The sequence below is a fragment of the Oncorhynchus mykiss genome, chromosome 15 (assembly GCF_057628025.1).
Source record: "Oncorhynchus mykiss isolate SJ-2025 chromosome 15, ASM5762802v1, whole genome shotgun sequence".
NCBI lineage: Eukaryota > Metazoa > Chordata > Actinopteri > Salmoniformes > Salmonidae > Oncorhynchus > Oncorhynchus mykiss.
Window position 1 is genome coordinate 66,095,072 of NC_143036.1, and position 20,683 is coordinate 66,115,754.

The 20,683-nt window shown below is 43.8% G+C and overlaps 1 protein-coding gene across 4 annotated transcripts in view; it reads right to left on the minus strand.

Annotated features, from left to right (window-relative positions):
* The window catches only part of LOC110490568 (apoptotic protease-activating factor 1), an 85,896-nt gene that overhangs the window by 33,126 nt on the left and 32,087 nt on the right, over nt 1-20,683 (minus strand). For all 4 annotated transcript variants that reach the window (XM_090200872.1, XM_090200873.1, XM_036944935.2 and 1 more), the window contains 5 exons: nt 18,674-18,799; nt 14,191-14,325; nt 13,901-14,026; nt 4,578-4,703; nt 3,115-3,261 (listed from right to left, as the gene is read on the minus strand). In XM_090200872.1, the coding sequence (XP_090056998.1) occupies nt 3,115-3,261; nt 4,578-4,703; nt 13,901-14,026; nt 14,191-14,325; nt 18,674-18,799 (660 nt within the window). The remainder of the gene's footprint in view (nt 1-3,114; nt 3,262-4,577; nt 4,704-13,900; nt 14,027-14,190; nt 14,326-18,673; nt 18,800-20,683) is intronic.

Here is a 20,683-nt window from a genome sequence, read left to right on the forward strand (position 1 = left end):
CACCCCGCTATCATCCAGAAGGCGAGGTCAGTACAGGTGCATTAAAGCGGGGACCGAGAGACTGAAAAACAGCTTCTATCTCAAGGTCATCAGACTGTTAAACAGCCACCACTAACATTGAGTGGCTGCTGCCAACATACTGACTCAACTCCAGCTCACTTTAATAATGGAAATTGATGTAAAAAAATTTTTTATCACTAGCCACTTTAAACAATGCCACTTAATATAATGTTTACATACCTTACATTACTCATCTCATATGTATATACTGTACTCGATACCATCTACTGCATCTTGCCTATGCCGTTCTGTACCATCACGCATTCATATATCTTTATTTACATATTCTTTATCCCTTTACACTTGTGTGTATAAGGTAGCAGTTGTGGAATTGTTAGGTTCGATTACTCGTTGGTTATTCCTGCATTGTTGGAACTAGAAGCACAAGCATTTCGCTACACTCGCATTAACATCTGCTAACCATGTGTATGTGACAAATAACATTTGATATGGATTTATAACCAGAGAAACTGATCATTTTGCAGTGGTCTTTTATTTTGTTCCAGTGCTGTATATTTTGTAATAACTTCCAGCTGAAATCTGAATACAGGTTTGATTGAATAAGGCCCACTGTTAATACATACAGATGCAATTAGTCCGTTTTATTTATTCTGTCCCCACGCCTCCCCAGGCTAAATTAGCCATCGTTTAACTATGAATACACAGCTGCCACGGCAATTATTATGACTGACAGCTCACCTCTCACCCATGATAAATCAATCAACGCTCATTACAAGGGATTCGCCTCTTCAGCGCAGACAGGCATAATAATCCATCACTGCTCGTTACATCTACACATGCTCAGATCCATCAAGTCAAGGTGCCTCAGGAGAAAGAAAGGAAGTGTGGAAAGAGGAAGTGATAGAAGGACAGAATACCTCCATCACTCTAACACTCTGGATAAGAGCGAGTGTCATCAGGAGGTAATGATGGAATTAGTAGTTAAGTTCTCCATCAGTATCCATAGAGTTGACTCATTAACACTATGCACAACATATTGACTGATCACAATGTGCTTAATGACCTGGGGCTCATCAATAGAAACTAGAATCTTCCCAATGAAGACAACAAACAAAAAGGCTAGCTAACAACTGCGAGAGAAAGAAGTTTGAAATGAACATGCAGTCAATTTATTTTGTGTTTCTTGGATACGTGGCAAACAGTTTGATTCAAACAGACTAGAGGTCGGCCGATTAATCAGAATGCCCGATTAATTAGGGCCGATTTCAAGTTTTCATAATCGGAAATCGATATTTTTGGACGCCGATTTTTTAAATTATTATTATTTTTTATAAATACCTTTATTTAACTTTATTAACCTTTATTTAACGAGGCAAGTCAGTTAAGAACACATTCTTATTTTCAATGACGGCCTAGGAACGGTGGGTTAACTGCTTTGTTCAGGGGCAGAACGACAGATTTTCACCTTGTCAGCTTGGGGGATTCAATCTTGCAACCTTACAGTTAACTAGTCCAACGCAATAACGACCTGCCTCTCTCTCGTTGCACTCCACAAGGAGACTGCCTGTTACACGAATGCAGTAAGCCAAGGTAAGTTGCTAGCTAGCATTAAACTTATCTCATAAAAAACTATCAATCATAATCACTAGTTAACTACACATGGTTGATGATATTACTAGATATTATCTAGCGTGTCCTGCGTTGCATATAATCTGACTGAGCATACAAGTATCTGACTGAGCGGTGGTAGGAAGAAGCAGGCGCGTAAACATTCATTCAAACAGCACTTTCGTGCGTTTTGCCAGCAGCTCTTCGTTGTGCGTCAAGCATTGCGCTTTTTATGACTTCAAGCCTATCAACTCCCGAGATGAGGCTTGTGTAACCGAAGTGAAATGGCCAGCTAGTTAGCGCGCGCTAATTGTCGTTGTGTTGCTGGTTCGAGCCCAGGGAGGAGCGAGGAGAGGGACGGACGCTATACTGTTACACTGGCAATACTAAAGTGCCTATAAGAACATCCAATAGTCAAAGGTTAATGAAATACAAATGGTATAGAGAGAAATAGTCCTATAATTCCTATAATAACTACAACCTAAAACTTCTTACCTGGGAATATTGAAGACTCATGTTAAAAGGAACCACTAGCTTTCATATGTTCTCATGTTCTGAGCAAGGAACTTAAACGTTAGCTTTCTTACATGGCACATATTGCACTTTTACTTTCTTCTCCAACACTTATTATTTAAACCAAATTGAACATGTTTCATTATTTACTTGAGGCTAAATTGATTTTATTGATGCATTATATTAAGTTAAAATAAGTGTTAATTCAGTAGTTGTAATTGTCATTATTACAAATAAAATAAATTAAAAGTCGGCCGATTAATCGGTATCGGGTTTTTTGGTCCTCCAATAATCGGTATCGGTATTGAAAAATCATAATCGGTCGACCTCTAAAACAGACACTTGAATATCACAGAAAAAGATGTGTTGAGAGACATTAGAAGAAAAACATCCATCACATTGATCCAATGTACGTTAAAATCACTGGTTTAATATACTTCATACATTTACTAGAGGCTTTTAGAATTCAGAGCGGAGGAGACAAGTGAGTTAAGGAATGCTGCTGTTGAATTTTCCTGAAATCACTCAGGCAAGAAACTCCCTCTCTCTCCTCTCACACCCACGCCCGCCCACCTACCCACACCCATCCACGTATGCTAAATGTAATGCCCCCAAGCTTTCTTACACCACAGTAGGTTTATAGTACTCCCAAAGCAGTAGTCACAGTGAGTGTGAGTGAGATTTCACATCTCATCCTCCTCCCAACTTGATTGGATTGCGGAGTGTGTGTCTGCATGTGTCTGTTACACCTCTCTGATTACCTCCAGTTTTACAGAAGGAGGGATCACCTGGGGGTCAGCCTCAGTCGGGCTCTGATTGGCTTTTTAACCAGGCAGTGATGATGTAATCCCCGGGGGACAAGGGCTCTGGTCGATAGTGCTTTAAACCTCAGTTTGTTCCCATTAGTGTGTGTGTGTGTGTGTGTGTGTGTGTATGTGTGTGTGTGTCTCTCTGTGTGTATGTGTTTCCTACCTTAATGTATCCTCCTGTAGACAGCAGCACAGTGTTGTCTGGGGAGAAGTGCAGGTCGGTCACCCAGCCTCCATGCAGAGAGTCCATGGCGTCCTTGTTGTCACGGGAACAGATCTTAAGCAGAGTACCATCCTTCACGTTCCACAGCTGAGACACACGAGACAAACGAATGAAAAATGAGAGAAATGAATGAGACCTAGTAGTTATAAATGGTGGGGTGTATGACAGCTATGTACTTATTATCAACCTGGTATCTTAGGAACCTTTTGACGGGACGGCCATAAAATATCTAACCCCAACCAGAACTACAAACTAAAATAACAAATATCTCATGTACTGTTCGGGCTACTTTAGTACTTTCTAACATGGCCATCTAGTGACTACCAACCTTAGACATACAGTAGTCTACAGTTAGGTGTCCAATAATCCAGTCCTTGAATGCTACAGTATGTTGTGCTTTTCAACTTTACCTTTCAATCAATGACCACTTTCACTGATTAATAAAGGCCCATAGAGACGTAAAACAACTCTCCATTTTAATACTGGAGTTATGCAACTAACAACCATGAGCCATACTGTCCTGTCTATATAGGACACAGAACATGCTATATTTAACACCTTGCATGATTCACTGAGAATGACTCAAGTGTTTCCATAGAAACAAGAGGGGCATATATTCCACTCTATGTACTGTAATTCAATCTTGTGGTTTAAGTCGGTTTCCTTCTGTTTGGTGCCTAATGAACACAACCCTGGATGATTGACATGTCATGACTTTAAAGTGACAGTTCACTCCAAAATAAAAGTTTGTCAGTTGTTTTCGAACCTGGGAAGTGGCATGAGATGTGGACTCATCTCGACATTAGATCACTTTTCAGGTACGAAAACTTGAGTGTACTCACAAACTTTGGAGTGTAGTCCAAATGTACTAGTCAGACAGTCAGGGATAGTTTGTGGAAAGCAGCTGGTAGTGTGATTGTAGAGGAACAGACAGGTCCCTCTGTCATGCTCTCATTTCTTCAGTCCCTTGTCTGTCCCTCTCTCTCACTCTCCCTGTTCTTCTCTTTAATTGTTCTTATTTTCCATCATCCCATCTTGCACACTCATTTATTCTCTTACCCCACTTTCCCTCTCTCCCTTCATTTCCATCATCCCTTCTCCCTCCATCTCTCCTTCTCTTTCTCTAGGATCTATGCAGATGCCAGAGACTTAGGGATTCAATCTGAATAACTGTCTTCTACTTCCTCCCCTCCTCAGCCTTCTTTCCTTCCTCTTCATCCCCCCTGCTGACCTGCACACCTGTTCCTCCTCTCCGTCTCTCCAGCTCCTTCCTTCACTCATGTGCTCACTCCTTCACTTACCCATCAACTTCCCCTCCTTCTAATGCTCCTTCACTCACTCCTTCCTTCCTCCCTCCCCCTTTACTCACTCACCCCCCCTTCCATCCCTCTATCCCTACCCACCCGTATCACTCCGTTGTCGTCGCCGGTTGCTAGGCGCCGGCCGTCCCAAGAGAAGCGGCAGCTGCGGACACAGTCCTGGTGGCCGGTCAACAGGCGCACGCACTCCCACGATGCACTGCTCCACACCTGAGGGCCAATGAGAGGAGAAACAGGAGGTCAGCGATTACAAAAGTTTGTCGAAACTAAAATAAAACATTTTCAAATATGTTCTTTTGAACATGCCATAGCAATTTTGGTTAGGCCACTTCTATATGCAGAGTGCCTTGGTTAATTCAATTGAATACATTTCCTTTTTCCCTGAAGGCCTAACTGTCTATTGTTTCTCTATGCTGCTAGTCTGGTAGACCACTCAACTTAAAGAACAGAGCAAGCTCTCACTGATAATGAAGCCTGGCACCAATTAAAGCCTCCCGGCTGCTCTTTGATAGACGATACTGCCCATACCATGAGGCTATTTTTACATTGTATTAACCCATCCACCACTGCCCCTCTTTGGAGGATACACACACACACACACACACACAGTGGGGCAACAAAGTATTTAGTCAGCCACCAATTGTGCAAGTTCTCCCACTTAAAAAGATGAGAGGCCTATACTTTTCATAGGTACACTTCAACTATGACAGACAATGAGAAAAAAAAATCCAGAAAATCACATTGTAGGATTTTTTATGAATTTATTTGCAAATTATGGTGGAAAATAAGTATTTGGTCATCTACAAACAAGCAATATTTCTGGCTCTCACAGACCTGTAACTTCTTCTTTAAGAGGCTCCTCTGTCCTCCACTCGTTACCTGTGTTAATGGCACCTATTTGAACTTGTTATTAGTATAAAAGACACCTGTCCACAACCTCAAACAGTCACACTCCAAACTCCACTATGGCCAAGACCAAAGCGCTGTCAAAGGACACCAGAAACAAAATTGTAGACCTGCACCAGGCTGGGAAGACTGAATCTGCAATAGGTAAGCAGCTTGGTTTGAAGAAATCAACTGTGGGAGCAATTATTAGGAAATGGAAGACATACAAGACCACTGATAATCTCCCTCGATCTGGGGCTCCACGCAAGATCTCACCCCATGGGGTCAAAAGGATCAGAAGAACGGTGAGCAAAAATCCCAGAACCACACAGGGGGACCGAGTGAATGACCTGCAGAGAGCTGGGACCAAAGTAACAAAGCCTACCATCAGTAACACACTACGCCGCCAGGGACTCAAATCCTGCAGTGCCAGACGTGTCCCCCTGCTTAAGCCAGTACATGTCCAGGCCCGTCTGAAGTTTGCTAGAGAGCATTTGGATGATCCAGAAGAAGATTGGGAGAATGTCATATGTTCAGATGAAACCAAAATAGACCTTTTTGGTAAAAACTCAACTCGTTGTGTTTGGAGGACAAAGAATGCTGAGTTGCATCCAAAGAACACCATACCTACTGTGAAGCATGGGGGTGGAAACATCATGCTTTGGGGCTGTTTTTCTGCAAAGGGACCAGGACGACTGATCCGTGTAAAGGAATTAATGAATGGGGCCATGTATCGTGAGATTTTGAGTGAAAACCTCCTTCCATCAGCAAGGCATTGAAGATGAAACGTTGCTGGGTCTTTCAGCATGACAATGATCCCAAACACACTGCCCGGGCAACGAAGGAGTGGCTTCATAAGAAGCATTTCAAGGTCCTGGAGTGGCCTAGCAAGTCTCCAGATCTCAACCCCATAGAAAATCTTTGGAGGGAGTTGAAAGTCCCGTGTTGCCCAGCAACAGGCCCAAAACATCACTGCTCTAGAGGAGATCTGCATGGAGGAATGGGCCAAAATACCAGCAACAGTGTGTGAAAACCTTGTGAAGACTTACAGAAAACGTTTGTCTGTCATAGTTGAAGTGTACCTATGATGAAAATTACAGGCCTCTCTCATATTTTTAAGTGGGAGAACTTGCACAATTGGTGGCTGACTAAATACTTTTTTGCCCCACTGTATGTATGTATGTATGTTTGTATGTATTTTTTTTACAGCTTTTCTGCTACATATACATACACATTTGACACACATGGTACTTCTATATAAAGCAGTCACATAACAATAATACATTACCAAACAACGTATTATTACCAATCCCAACCCTCAGCCACTCTCAGCCCATCCCACCTACTACCATAGACCGCAGCTCTTTAATCCCACCCCTCAGCCACTCTCAGCCCATCCTACCTACCACCATAGACCTCAGCTCTTTAATCCCACCCCTCAGCCACTCTCAGCCCAACCCACCTACCACCATAGACCTTAGCTCTTTAATCCCACCCCTCAGCCACTCTCAGCCCATCCCACCTACCACCATAGACCTCAGCTCTTTAATCCCACCCCTCAGCCACTCTCAGCCCATCCCACTTACCACCATAGACCTCAGCTCTTTAATCCCACCCCTCAGCCACTCTCAGCCCATCCCACCTACCACCATAGACCTCAGCTCTTTAATCCCACCCCTCAGCCACTCTCAGCCCATCCCACCTATCACCATAGACCTCAGCTCTTTAATCCCACCCCTCAGCCACTCTCAGCCCATCCTACCCTATCACCATAGACCACCCTCATTTGGTTTCCATCTACCAGATATTTTTCAATTGTACTGTGATGTTTTACATAATTTTGTTTACCTTTCTAAATCGTAAAGTATCCACAGATTGTGAGCTAAAGAAACTTTTCCTACTAGTATTTGATTATTTAATGACTATGGCTTTCCAAATTGCCCAACACTGCTATTTGCAAGGTTAATGTTGTGATTTTTTAACCATTCCTGAACCTGTGACCAGAAACAAGCTACATAGGTGAAATACCAGAATAAATAATCTAGTGATTCTGTCTCTTCACAGCAAAATCTACAGAGCTGAGATTGTTGTATGCCCCATTTATATAGCATTCAGTCGGTGGCAAGAATTTATATAATCATTTAAATTTAAAAACTTTAAGTGTTGAATCAAGTGTTGTTTTTTGTACCAGTTCATAAACCATGTGCCATGGAATCGGTACGTCAAAAATCTCTTCCCATGTATTTCCTGTATGGCACAGCTGTCAACATTTTTGTCCTCAAATGAAAACGGGTATATTTTTCTATTTACGCCAATTCCTTTCAGCCAATTTGTATCTTTACTACATGGCAGGCAAACAAGTTCCCTACCTTCTCCCTTTTCTACTTGCCTCCTCCATTGTGGTAGTGCTGCAATCAGTTGGTTGTAAATTAGGATTGAGCAGATATTCCCATATATTTTCGATAACTGCATATGTGACATATCTCCTCCATTTCTAGTCATAATATCATTCATAAATATAATACCATTAAAAAAATAATAATCCATAAAGAATGTGTATTTTTATTAAATCAGTATATGTGAGTTTAACCATAACATTTGTTCTATCATTTCTGGAGGATAAAACTGAAATTGTAACCAGCTTTGTATATCTTGTTTAAGAAAGGGCGATACTTTAAACAAAATGTACTTTTCAATTAGTCGGAAATGAGAAGTTGTACTCTGTATAAAAGGCCAAAAGGCCATTTTTGAACAAAGGATGAGCCTTAATAATCTACTGGAGAACCATTTTGGGTTTAAGTAGAACATATGCATGAGTGAAGCTTTTAGTGAGAGGTTTAAATATTTAATCATATTTAATCATTTTAGCCCCCCAAACTCATATTTATTATATAAATAGGCACGTTTAAATTTTTGTCTAGCTTAGCATTCCAAATAAAATGAAATATTTTTTGCTCATATGATTTAAAAAACGAGTAATCTGGAGTAGGCGGTGCCATTAGTAAGTAAACTGTGATAGGACCAAAGAGTTAATCAATGTGATTTTTCCATAAATAGACAAGTATTTACCTCTCCACGGTTGCAGAATCGTATCTATTTTTTCTAACTTTCTATTGAAATTTATTGTGGTAATTTAATTTATATTTTTTGAGATGTGAATACGAAGTATGTCTACTTCACCATCTGGCCATTTTATTGGTAAACTACAAGGTAGTGTAAACATATTTTAATTTAATCCCATCAGTATGTAAAGTACATCTAATTGATGGGTTCTGACTTCTAAACTTGAAATATGAAATATCCTTGTTCATGGTACAGAGGGGAATGCAGAACCTGTCATTCTGACATTCTGTCAGAACATGTTATTGCTTGACATCAGGTATCCTATGGAAAGAAGGGCCACAGTCTAGTTTCAGTTGTTGTTTAATTTAATTTGAAATACTTGCTACACCAGAAGTGAATGGTTTTCTGTAGGAGGAATGTATTTGGTGGGGTCAATTAAGGTTGGATATGAGCCAGGGGCTTGGACTGTTACTGAGTAAGGGAAAGGCAATCACATGGTTGTGGTCACTGATAAGGGTGGAGAGCTGTGGATTAGTGAGGAATCGGGGCCCAGGTCAGATCACATTAAGGGAGAAGGAACAGTTTATTACCCACATCACTTACCTTCCTGCCTACCATTAAATATGTAATGTTTAGAGAAAGGGAGGAGACCACCCAAAGTGGGGTGGGTATATATATATATATATATATATATAAGGATATTTCATATTCCAATTGTGCAAGTTCTCCCACTTAAAAAGATATACCATAATTTGCAAATAAATTCATTAAAAATCCTACAATGTGATTTACATTTTTTTGGGGGGGCATTTTGTCTGTCATAGTTGAAGTGTACTTATGATAAATTACAGGCCTCTCTCATCTTTTTAAGTGGGAGAACTTGCACAATTGGTGGCTGACTAAATACTTTTTTGCCCCACTATTTACAGTGCCTTGCGAAAGTATTCGGCCCCCTTGAACTTTGCGACCTTTTGCCACATTTCAGGCTTCAAACATAAAGATATAAAACTGTATTTTTTTGTGAAGAATCAACAACAAGTGGGACACAATCATAAAGTGGAACGACATTTATTGAATATTTCAAACTTTAACAAATCAAAAACTGAAAAATTGGGCGTGCAAAATTATTCAGCCCCTTTACTTTCAGTGCAGCAAACTCTCTCCAGAAGTTCAGTGAGGATCTCTGAATGATCCAATGTTGACCTAAATGACTAATGATGATAAATACAATCCACCTGTGTGTAATCAAGTCTCCGTATAAATGCACCTGCACTGTGATAGTCTCAGAGGTCCGTTAAAAGCGCAGAGAGCATCATGAAGAACAAGGAACACACCAGGCAGGTCCGAGATACTGTTGTGAAGAAGTTTAAAGCCAGATTTGGATACAAAAAGATTTGCCAAGCTTTAAACATCCCAAGGAGCACTGTGCAAGCGATAATATTGAAATGGAAGGAGTATCAGACCACTGCAAATCTACCAAGACCTGGCCGTCCCTCTAAACTTTCAGCTCATACAAGGAGAAGACTGATCAGAGATGCAGCCAAGAGGCCCATGATCACTCTGGATGAACTGCAGAGATCTACAGCTGAGGTGGGAGACTCTGTCCATAGGACAACAGTCGTATATTGCACAAATCTGGCCTTTATGGAAGAGTGGCAAGAAGAAAGCCATTTCTTAAAGATATCCATAAAAAGTGTTGTTTAAAGTTTGCCACAAGCCACCTGGGAGACACACCAAACATGTGGAAGAAGGTGCTCTGGTCAGATGAAACCAAAATTGAACTTTTTGGCAACAATGCAAAACGTTATTTTTGCCGTAAAAGCAACACAGCTCATCACCCTGAACACACCATCCCCACTGTCAAACATGGTGGTGGCAGCATCATGGTTTGGGCCTGCTTTTCTTCAGCAGGGACAGGGAAGATGGTTAAAATTGATGGGAAGATGGATGGAGCCAAATACAGAACCATTCTGGAAGAGAACCTGATGGAGTCTGCAAAAGACCTGAGACTGGGATGGAGATTTGTCTTCCAACAAGACAATGATCCAAAACATAAAGCAAAATCTACAATGGAATGGTTCAAAAATAAACATATCCAGGTGTTAGAATGGCCAAGTCAAAGTCCAGACCTGAATCCAATCGAGAATATGTGGGAAGAACTGAAAACTGCTGTTCACAAATGCTCTCCATCCAACCTCACTGAGCTCGAGCTGTTTTGCAAGGAGGAATGGGAAAAAATGTCAGTCTCTCGATGTGCAAAACTGATAGAGACATACCCAAAGCGACTTACAGCTGTAATCGCAGCAAAAGGTGGCGCTACAAAGTATTAACTTAAGGGGGCTGAATAATTTTGCACGCCCAATTTTTCAGTTTTTGATTTGTTAAAAAAAGTTTGTAAATATCCAATAAATGTCGTTCCACTTCATGATTGTGTCCCACTTGTTGTTGATTCTTCACAAAAAAATACAGTTTTATATCTTTATGTTTGAAGCCTGAAATGTGGCAAAAGGTCGCAAAGTTCAAGGGGGCCGAATACTTTCGCAAGGCACTGTATGTATATTTTACACACACGGGCACATGTCTTTGTCTGTTCAGCTGTCTGACCCATTAGGTGAATAAACTTGGTTTGAGCTTTTCCTAGCTGTCCGTTTGGTTCTAAATAAACAGAGTAAAACTAACATAATAAAGAATACTGTTTATTACAAGAACACAATGTTTTTAGTAAATTGTCTCTGTCTTCCTGTCTGTCCATCTCGCTCTCCCTCTTTCATGCTTGATGGAGAGAACATCACATGGTAGATGATTAAAAAGTTAATTTGGCACGTCTCGTAGTCATCTGAAGGTCAATAGACAGAGGGAGGAAGGGAGAGAGAAAGGAACAGAGAAGAGAGAGAGAGAGGGGGAGAGAGAGACAGATGAGTGGAACAAAAAGCTTCAGTCTTTTATTCTATCAGACAAAGACGATCAGACTCAGGGTTCGGCTTTGATCTATGATAGCAGACAGAAAAAGACCGTGGGTGTATGTGTGCATACAGTGACTTGCGAAAGTATTCACCCCTCTTGGCAATTTTCCTATTTTGTTGCCTCACACCTTGGAATTAAAATAGATTTTTGGGGAGTTTGTATCGTTTGATTTACACAACATGCCTACCACTTTGAAGAAACATACAAGACAAAAAAAACAGAAAATTTGAGCGTGCATAACTACCCCCCCATTCTTCAAGGCAAAACTGCTCCAGCACCTTCAAGTTGGATGGGTTCCGCTGGTGTACAGCAATCTTGAAGTCGTACCACAGATTCTCAATTGGATTGAGTTCTGGGCTTTGACTAGGCCATTCCAAGACATTTAAATGTTTCCCCTTAAACCACTCAAGTGTTGCTTTAGCAGTATGCTTAGGGTCATTGTCCTGCTGCAAGGTGAACCTCCGTCCCAGTCTCAAATCTCTGGAAGACTGAAACAGTTTTTCCTCAAGAATTTCCCTGTATTTAGCGCCATCCATCATTCCTTCAATTCTGACCAGTTCCCCAGTCCTTGCCAATGAAAAACATCCCCACAGCATGATGCAAACACCACCATGCTTCACTGTGGGGATGGTGTTCTTGGGATGATGGGAGGTGTTGGGTTTGCGCCAGACAGCGTTTTCCATGATGGCCAAAAAGCTAAATTTTAGTCTCATCTGAACTGAGAACCATCTTCCATATGTTTGGGGAGTCTCCCACATGCCTTTTGGCAAACACCAAACATGTTTGCTTATATTTTTCTGGACACTCTTCCGTAAAGACCAGCTCTGTGGAGTGTACGGCTTAAAGCGGTCCTATGGACAAATACTCCAATCTCCGCTGTGGAGCTTTGCAGCTCCTTCAGGGTTATCTTTGGTCTCTTTGTTGCCTCTCTGATTAATGCCCTCCATACCTGGTCTGTGAGTTTTGGTGGGTGGCCCTCTTGGCAGGTTTGTCGTGGTGCCATATTCTTAAAAAAAAAATGTATAATGAATTTATTGGTGCTCTGTGAGACGAGAAGTTTCAGATATTTTTTTATAACCCAACCCTGATCTGTACTTCTCCACAACTTTGTCCCTGACCTGTTAGGAGAGTTCCTTGGTCTTCATAGTGCCGCTTGCTTGGTAGTGCCCCTTGCTTAGTGGTTTTGCGGACTCTGGGCATTTCAGAACAGGTGTAAAAATACACAGTAAGATCTTAAAGTCCACCTGTGTGCAATCTAACTAATTCTGTGACTTCTTGAGGTAATTGGTTGCACCAGATCTTATTTAGAGGCTTCATAGCAAAGGATTGAACACATATGCACGCACCACTTTTCCTTATTTTTTTATTAATATATATAAGTATTTTTTTTTCATTTCACTTCACCAATTTTGACTATTTTGTCTATTTTGTGTATGTCCATTACATGAAATCCAAATAAAAATCTAATTTAAACTACAGGTTGTAATGCAACAAAATAGGAAAAACGCCAAGGGGGTGAATACTTTTGCAAGGCACTGTGTGTGTGTGTGTGTGTGTGTGTGTGTGTGTGTGTGTGTGTGTGTGTGTGTGTGTGTGTGTGTGTGAGTGTGTGTGAGAGAGAGAGAGCGCACGCCTGCGTGTATGTCAGAACCACGGCCAGCCCTTCAGACTACAATTCCACATCATTACCAGAGTGTCTAGGTCCAAAGCACTAATGAAAGCATGCTGGTCTGATGAACAGACATAAACAGTGTGGTTAATGGGAACACCAGCTCTGAACCATTACACCCCCCCCCCACACACACACACACACACACACACACCTCCAATGCCAATTTGGATGCTGACTTAATAGCCATTTCCACAGTGAGTGACCAACTCAACGATCCTGTGACTGACAGAAGGGGAAACAAGGATAGAAAATAGAAGAGGGAACAATACAAACTGATGGAGAACGAGGAAGGACGATCGAGGGCAAAAACACAGTAAGGTGACAGAGTGTAAACCTAGTCAGAGGAGAGATCCTCTCCCAACCTACAGTGTCAATCAAAGTCAACCGCAGAGCAACAGCCTGCTCTCTCTCACAAACACGCACACACACAGGTAATGCTAGGTAGGAGGAGAGGAGAGGGCAGCGGTACGGTCTGTAGGTTGCAGTCAGACTTAATGACCGCTGGAGGGACAGGGAGGCGAGTGGGCGGCTTGACCGCTGGAGGGGCAGGGAGGCAAGTGGGCGGCTTGACCGCTGGAGGGGCAGGGAGGCGAGTGGGCGGCTTGACCGCTGGCTAAGTTAGTGACCACAGTAACCATCTGCTTCATGTCCATCTCAAGCTACCAATGACCTTTAGTTGACCGCATAATAAATGTACACTATATACGTTTCTGAAGGGATTATGATATAGACAACATGCCTGTCTCACACTGATCTAAGGATTTAGGCTAGGTTCGGTCGCATACTGATGACACGTGTGTGTGTGTGTGTGTGTGTGTGTTACCTTGGCAGTCTTGTCAGCGGAAGTGGTGGCGAAGAGCTGTCCATCAGGCGACACGTCACAGGCTAGCACCGCCCCCTGGTGACACACTAGGTCCTGTAGCCGTTCACCACTAGACATGTCCCACACCTGGGGGGAGGGAGAGAGAGGAGGAGACGCTTTCTGTGTCACCTCCCTCTAGTAAATATCCTTTAGTTCATGTAACTTGTTGCTTTTAACAGGTTTTGCATGCGTGTGTGTGTGTTTCTAAGTCTTACTGTCTGTCTGGTACTGCATACGTGTGCTTGTATTACCTTGATGGTGCCGTCAAAGGACCAGCTGAGGAGATGTGTCTCTGAGGAGGGTGTGGTGTTGAGCAGAGAGAAGCATCTGACCTGCTCCTTGTGGCCCTCCAGAACCACACACTCACCTGTCCTCCACCTCCACACCTACAGGGGGAGAGAGAAAGTGCGAGAGAGAGAGCAATCACCTTCTGGTACTGGAGTGGGTAAAAGTTGCACCTCAACCAGGGATTTAGCACAATCAGAGTTATTGAGGGTAAGCTGATCCTGGATCTGTGCCCAGAGTGGGAGTATTCAGCTGCTAGGAGGGAATGGGCACTGGGCAAAATATTGGCCTCTACGCAAATATCTCAGACAATGATTGACACATAAAACTCTTACTAATGTTGGGTTTGTGAATGTACCATTCACCCCCCTCACCACTCCAGAAGTCAGTGGTCAGAGTAACAGCTATGTTTACTCTATAGAGCTAGTCACATTTCCTCAAAGTCAATCTATCCACCAAATACTCCCTTTTCAGCGAAGCTACTCAAACATTCATATAAACAGGAGATGGTCCATGGACCGTAAGGGACTAGACAGGAGATGGTCCATAGACAGTAAGGGACTAGACAGGAGATGGTCCATAGACAGTAAGGGACTAGACAGGAGATGGTCCATAGACAGTAAGGGACTAGACAGGAGATGGTCCATGGACAGTAAGGGACTACACAGGAGATGGTCCATAGACAGTAAGGGACTACATAGAAGATGGTCCATAGACAGTAAGGGACTAGACAGGAGATGGTCCATAGACAGTAAGGGACTACACAGGAGATGGTCCATAGACAGTAAGGGACTAGACAGGAGATGGTCCATAGACAGTAAGGGACTACACAGGAGATGGTCCATAGACAGTAAGGGACTAGACAGGAGATGGTCCATAGACAGTAAGGGACTAAACAGGAGATGGTCCATAGACAGTAAGGGACTAGACAGGAGATGGTCCATAGACAGTAAGGGACTACACAGGAGATGGTCCATAGACAGTAAGGGACTACACAGGAGATGGTCCATAGACAGTAAGGGACTACACAGGAGATGGTCCATAGACAGTAAGGGACTACACAGGAGATGGTCCATAGACAGTAAGGGACTACACAGGAGATGGTCCATAGACAGTAAGGGACTAGACAGGAGATGGTCCATAGACAGTAAGGGACTACACAGGAGATGGTCCATAGACAGTAAGGGACTACACAGGAGATGGTCCATAGACAGTAAGGGACTACACAAGAGATGGTCCATAGACAGTAAGGGACTTGCCAGGAGATGGTCCATAGACAGTAAGGGACTAGAGAGGAGATGGTCCATGGACAGTAAGGGACTACATAGAAGATGGTCCATAGACAGTAAGGGACTAGACAGGAGATGGTCCATAGACAGTAAGGGACTACACAGGAGATGGTCCATGGACAGTAAGGGACTAAACAGGAGATGGTCCATAGACAGTAAGGGACTAAACAGGAGATGGTCCATAGACAGTAAGGGACTACACAGGAGATGGTCCATGGACAGTAAGGGACTACATAGAAGATGGTCCATAGACAGTAAGGGACTAAACAGGAGATGGTCCATAGACAGTAAGGGACTAGACAGGAGATGGTCCATGGACCGTAAGGGACTACATAGAAGATGGTCCATAGACAGTAAGGGACTAGACAGGAGATGGTCCATAGACAGTAAGGGACTACACAGGAGATGGTCCATGGACAGTAAGGGACTAAACAGGAGATGGTCCATAGACAGTAAGGGACTACACAGGAGATGGTCCATAGACAGTAAGGGACTACACAGGAGATGGTCCATAGACAGTAAGGGACTAGACAGGAGATGGTCCATAGACAGTAAGGGACTAAACAGGAGATGGTCCATAGACAGTAAGGGACTACACAGGAGATGGTCCATAGACAGTAAGGGACTAGACAGGAGATGGTCCATAGACAGTAAGGGACTAAACAGGAGATGGTCCATAGACAGTAAGGGACTAGACAGGAGATGGTCCATAGACAGTAAGGGACTAGACAGGAGATGGTCCATAGACAGTAAGGGACTAAACAGGAGATGGTCCATAGACAGTAAGGGACTAGACAGGAGATGGTCCATAGACAGTAAGGGACTAAACAGGAGATGGTCCATAGACAGTAAGGGACTAGACAGGAGATGGTCCATAGACAGTAAGGGACTAGACAGGAGATGGTCCATAGACAGTAAGGGACTAAACAGGAGATGGTCCATAGACAGTAAGGGACTAGACAGGAGATGGTCCATGGACAGTAAGGGACTACACAGGAGATGGTCCATAGACAGTAAGGGACTAGACAGGAGATGGTCCATAGACAGTAAGGGACTAGACAGGAGATGGTCCATAGACAGTAAGGGACTAGACAGGAGATGGTCCATAGACAGTAAGGGACTAGACAGGAGATGGTCCATAGACAGTAAGGGACTAGACAGGAGATGGTCCATAGACAGTAAGGGACTAAACAGGAGATGGTCCATAGACAGTAAGGGACTACACAGGAGATGGTCCATGGACAGTAAGGGACTAAACAGGAGATGGTCCATAGACAGTAAGGGACTAGACAGGAGATGGTCCATAGACAGTAAGGGACTAAACAGGAGATGGTCCATAGACAGTAAGGGACTAGACAGGAGATGGTCCATAGACAGTAAGGGACTAGACAGGAGATGGTCCATGGACAGTAAGGGACTACACAGGAGATGGTCCATGGACAGTAAGGGACTAGACAGGAGATGGTCCATAGACAGTAAGGGACTAGACAGGAGATGGTCCATAGACAGTAAGGGACTAAACAGGAGATGGTCCATAGACAGTAAGGGACTAGACAGGAGATGGTCCATAGACAGTAAGGGACTACACAGGAGATGGTCCATAGACAGTAAGGGACTAGACAGGAGATGGTCCATGGACAGAAAGGGACTACACAGGAGATGGTCCATAGACAGTAAGGGACTAGACAGGAGATGGTCCATAGACAGTAAGGGACTACACAGGAGATGGTCCATAGACAGTAAGGGACTAAACAGGAGATGGTCCATAGACAGTAAGGGACTACACAGGAGATGGTCCATAGACAGTAAGGGACTAGACAGGAGATGGTCCATAGACAGTAAGGGACTAGACAGGAGATGGTCCATAGACAGTAAGGGACTACACAGGAGATGGTCCATAGACAGTAAGGGACTAGACAGGAGATGGTCCATAGACAGTAAGGGACTAGACAGGAGATGGTCCATAGACAGTAAGGGACTAAACAGGAGATGGTCCATAGACAGTAAGGGACTACACAGGAGATGGTCCATAGACAGTAAGGGACTACACATGAGATGGTCCATAGACAGTAAGGGACTACACAGGAGATGGTCCATAGACAGTAAGGGACTAGACAGGAGATGGTCCATAGACAGTAAGGGACTAAACAGGAGATGGTCCATAGACAGTAAGGGACTAGACAGGAGATGGTCCATAGACAGTAAGGGACTACACAGGAGATGGTCCATAGACAGTAAGGGACTAAACAGGAGATGGTCCATAGACAGTAAGGGACTAGACAGGAGATGGTCCATAGACAGTAAGGGACTACACAGGAGATGGTCCATAGACAGTAAGGGACTACACAGGAGATGGTCCATAGACAGTAAGGGACTAGACAGGAGATGGTCCATAGACAGTAAGGGACTAGACAGGAGATGGTCCATAGACAGTAAGGGACTACACAGGAGATGGTCCATAGACAGTAAGGGACTATACAGGAGATGGTCCATAGACAGTAAGGGACTAAACAGGAGATGGTCCATAGACAGTAAGGGACTACACAGGAGATGGTCCATAGACAGTAAGGGACTAGACAGGAGATGGTCCATAGACAGTAAGGGACTAGACAGGAGATGGTCCATAGACAGTAAGGGACTAGACAGGAGATGGTCCATAGACAGTAAGGGACTAGACAGGAGATGGTCCATAGACAGTAAGGGACTAGACAGGAGATGGTCCATAGACAGTAAGGGACTACACAGGAGATGGTCCATAGACAGTAAGGGACTACACAGGAGATGGTCCATGGACAGTAAGGGACTACACAGGAGATGGTCCATAGACAGTAATGGAATATAGAGTAAGATGAATACAAAGTGAGGCTGTGCTGTTCTGATTTGCAGCAAGGTGGTGCTCTGGATAGTGTGTGTACTTCTGATAGGCAGATAGGTCTAGCAGTGGACAGGCTGTCCTAAAAACAGAGGAGAGGCGATGAGAGAAACAGAGGATATGAGAGGATATGTTCAGTGAGGTGGAACTGTAGAGGAGAGCTGTTAGGGGTGACAGAGCGGAACAGTCCGAAAACATCAGACACACACACAGACACATGGAGGGAAATAACAAACCACAGAAGAGAAGAGAAGAAAGAAGGATGAGGAAGAAAGAGAAGGGCCCCACCCGTATGGTGGTGTCCTCAGAGGAGGTGATGAGTGTGTGTCCCTCCGGGGTGAACTGGCAGTGGAGAACTGTCCTGGTGTGACCCTGAAGAGTGGCTAGAGAGGTCCCCGACGGCACCTCCAACACCTGGGGAGATAGAGGGGAGGGAGAGAGAGGGGATGGAGGAGAAGGGAGAGACAGATGATTCCAATTAAATCCTTTATTACTGTGTCAAAAGAGCAAAAACAATATATTAAAATCATGAGTTGACACACATCCCAAGAAGTTGGAGAGGTGTTGACTAACAGAATAGTAAACTTAGAAAAAATAAAATAAGAGAGTCCCACACTATATTTTGCTCCCAAAAGTGTAAAAACAAGCAACTGCTCAAGTGAGATAGAAAACGGGAGACAGAAAGAGGAGGGAAGACAGAGATATTTAGAGGGGAAAGCTGGGAGGATAAAGAAATAACCTAACTGTCTATGGGTAAGCCTAGACCAAAACTAGTAAAAGAGCTAAATAAAATATATTAGAATAAAAAAGGAGACCAAAGTAATGCGTTTGGGTTGACAGTGATAAGCTCATTAAAAAGGACATGTTTTAAATATTACCGGGCTCTGCGTGCGATTGATCAGCCCATTAGCAGAGTGGATCTGCCCTGACTGCTTTGTGTGAGGGTCTGACAGACAACACTGCCACGGTAGGACAAAAAACAGCTCTGATGCCCAAAGAACTGGCTTCAAGTTACAACGGAAACTCTGACAACATAGAGTACATTACTGAGGTCCTAGAAGTCCGAACTGTCTTACAAACTTCCCGCGCCATCTTTGATAACTTGACTGAGTAGTTGGAATAGAATTTTAAGGCTGAATTCTGATGACATTGAACTATTGGAAATGATTGCAAACTTAAGTTATTAAACATACTTGAAGTCTATAAATATTATCGCAAAATAATAAATTAACCCTCCTGGTATGATATTTGTAGTGTAAACCAAAAGGCAAAGAAACACACAAGCTCATAACTTTAGACGAAAAATGACTACACATGCACGCAAGCATGCACACACGCACACAGACACACACACACAGACACACAGACACACTGAGCACAAGGTGAATCGTAGATTGAGATTGTGCTAAAATATTTAAACCTCTACTTCAAACAAACGCGTGAGAAGGCTAGCCGCAGGGCATACCAACCAGAGGACGCTCTGCGATGCTACTGGGAAACAAACGTGTGAGAAGGCTAGCCGGAGGGCATGCCAACCAGAGGATGCTCTGCGATGCTACTGGGAAACAAACGTGTGAGAAGGCTAGCCGCAGAGCATGCCAACCAGAGGACGCTCTGCGATGCTACTGGGAAACAAACGTGTGAGAAGGCTAGCTGCAGGGCATGCCAACCAGAGGACATGCCAACCAGAGGACATGCCAACCAGAGGATGCTCTGCGATGCTACTGGGAAACAAACGGGTGAGAAGGCTAGCCGCAGAGCATGCCAACCAGAGGACGCTCTGCGATGCTACTGGGAAACAAACGCGTGAGAAGTCTAGCCGCAGGGCATGCCAACCAGAGGAGGCTCTGCGATGCTACTGGGAAACGGGTTTCAAAAGGTTGCCAGCTCTCCTCAAGGTTTGGGAATGAGGCAGCAGGGAGTGTGCTCAGGGCGATATGGGGGAAAGGTTGCCAGCTCTCCTCAAGGTTTGGGAATGAGGCAGCAGGGAGGGTGCTCAGGGCGATATGGGGGAAAGGTTGCCAGCTCTCCTCAAGGTTTGGGAATGAGGCAGCAGGGAGGGTGCTCAGGGCGATATGGGGGAAAGGTTGCCAGCTCACCTCAAGGTTTGGGAATGAGGCAGCATTGAGGGTGCTCAGGGCGATATGGGGGAAAGGTTGCCAGCTCTCCTCAAGGTTTGGGAATGAGGCAGCAGGGAGGGTGCTCAGGGCGATATGGGGGAAAGGTTGCCAGCTCTCCTCAAGGTTTGGGAATGAGGCAGCAGGGAGGGTGCTCAGGGCGATATGGGGGAAAGGTTGC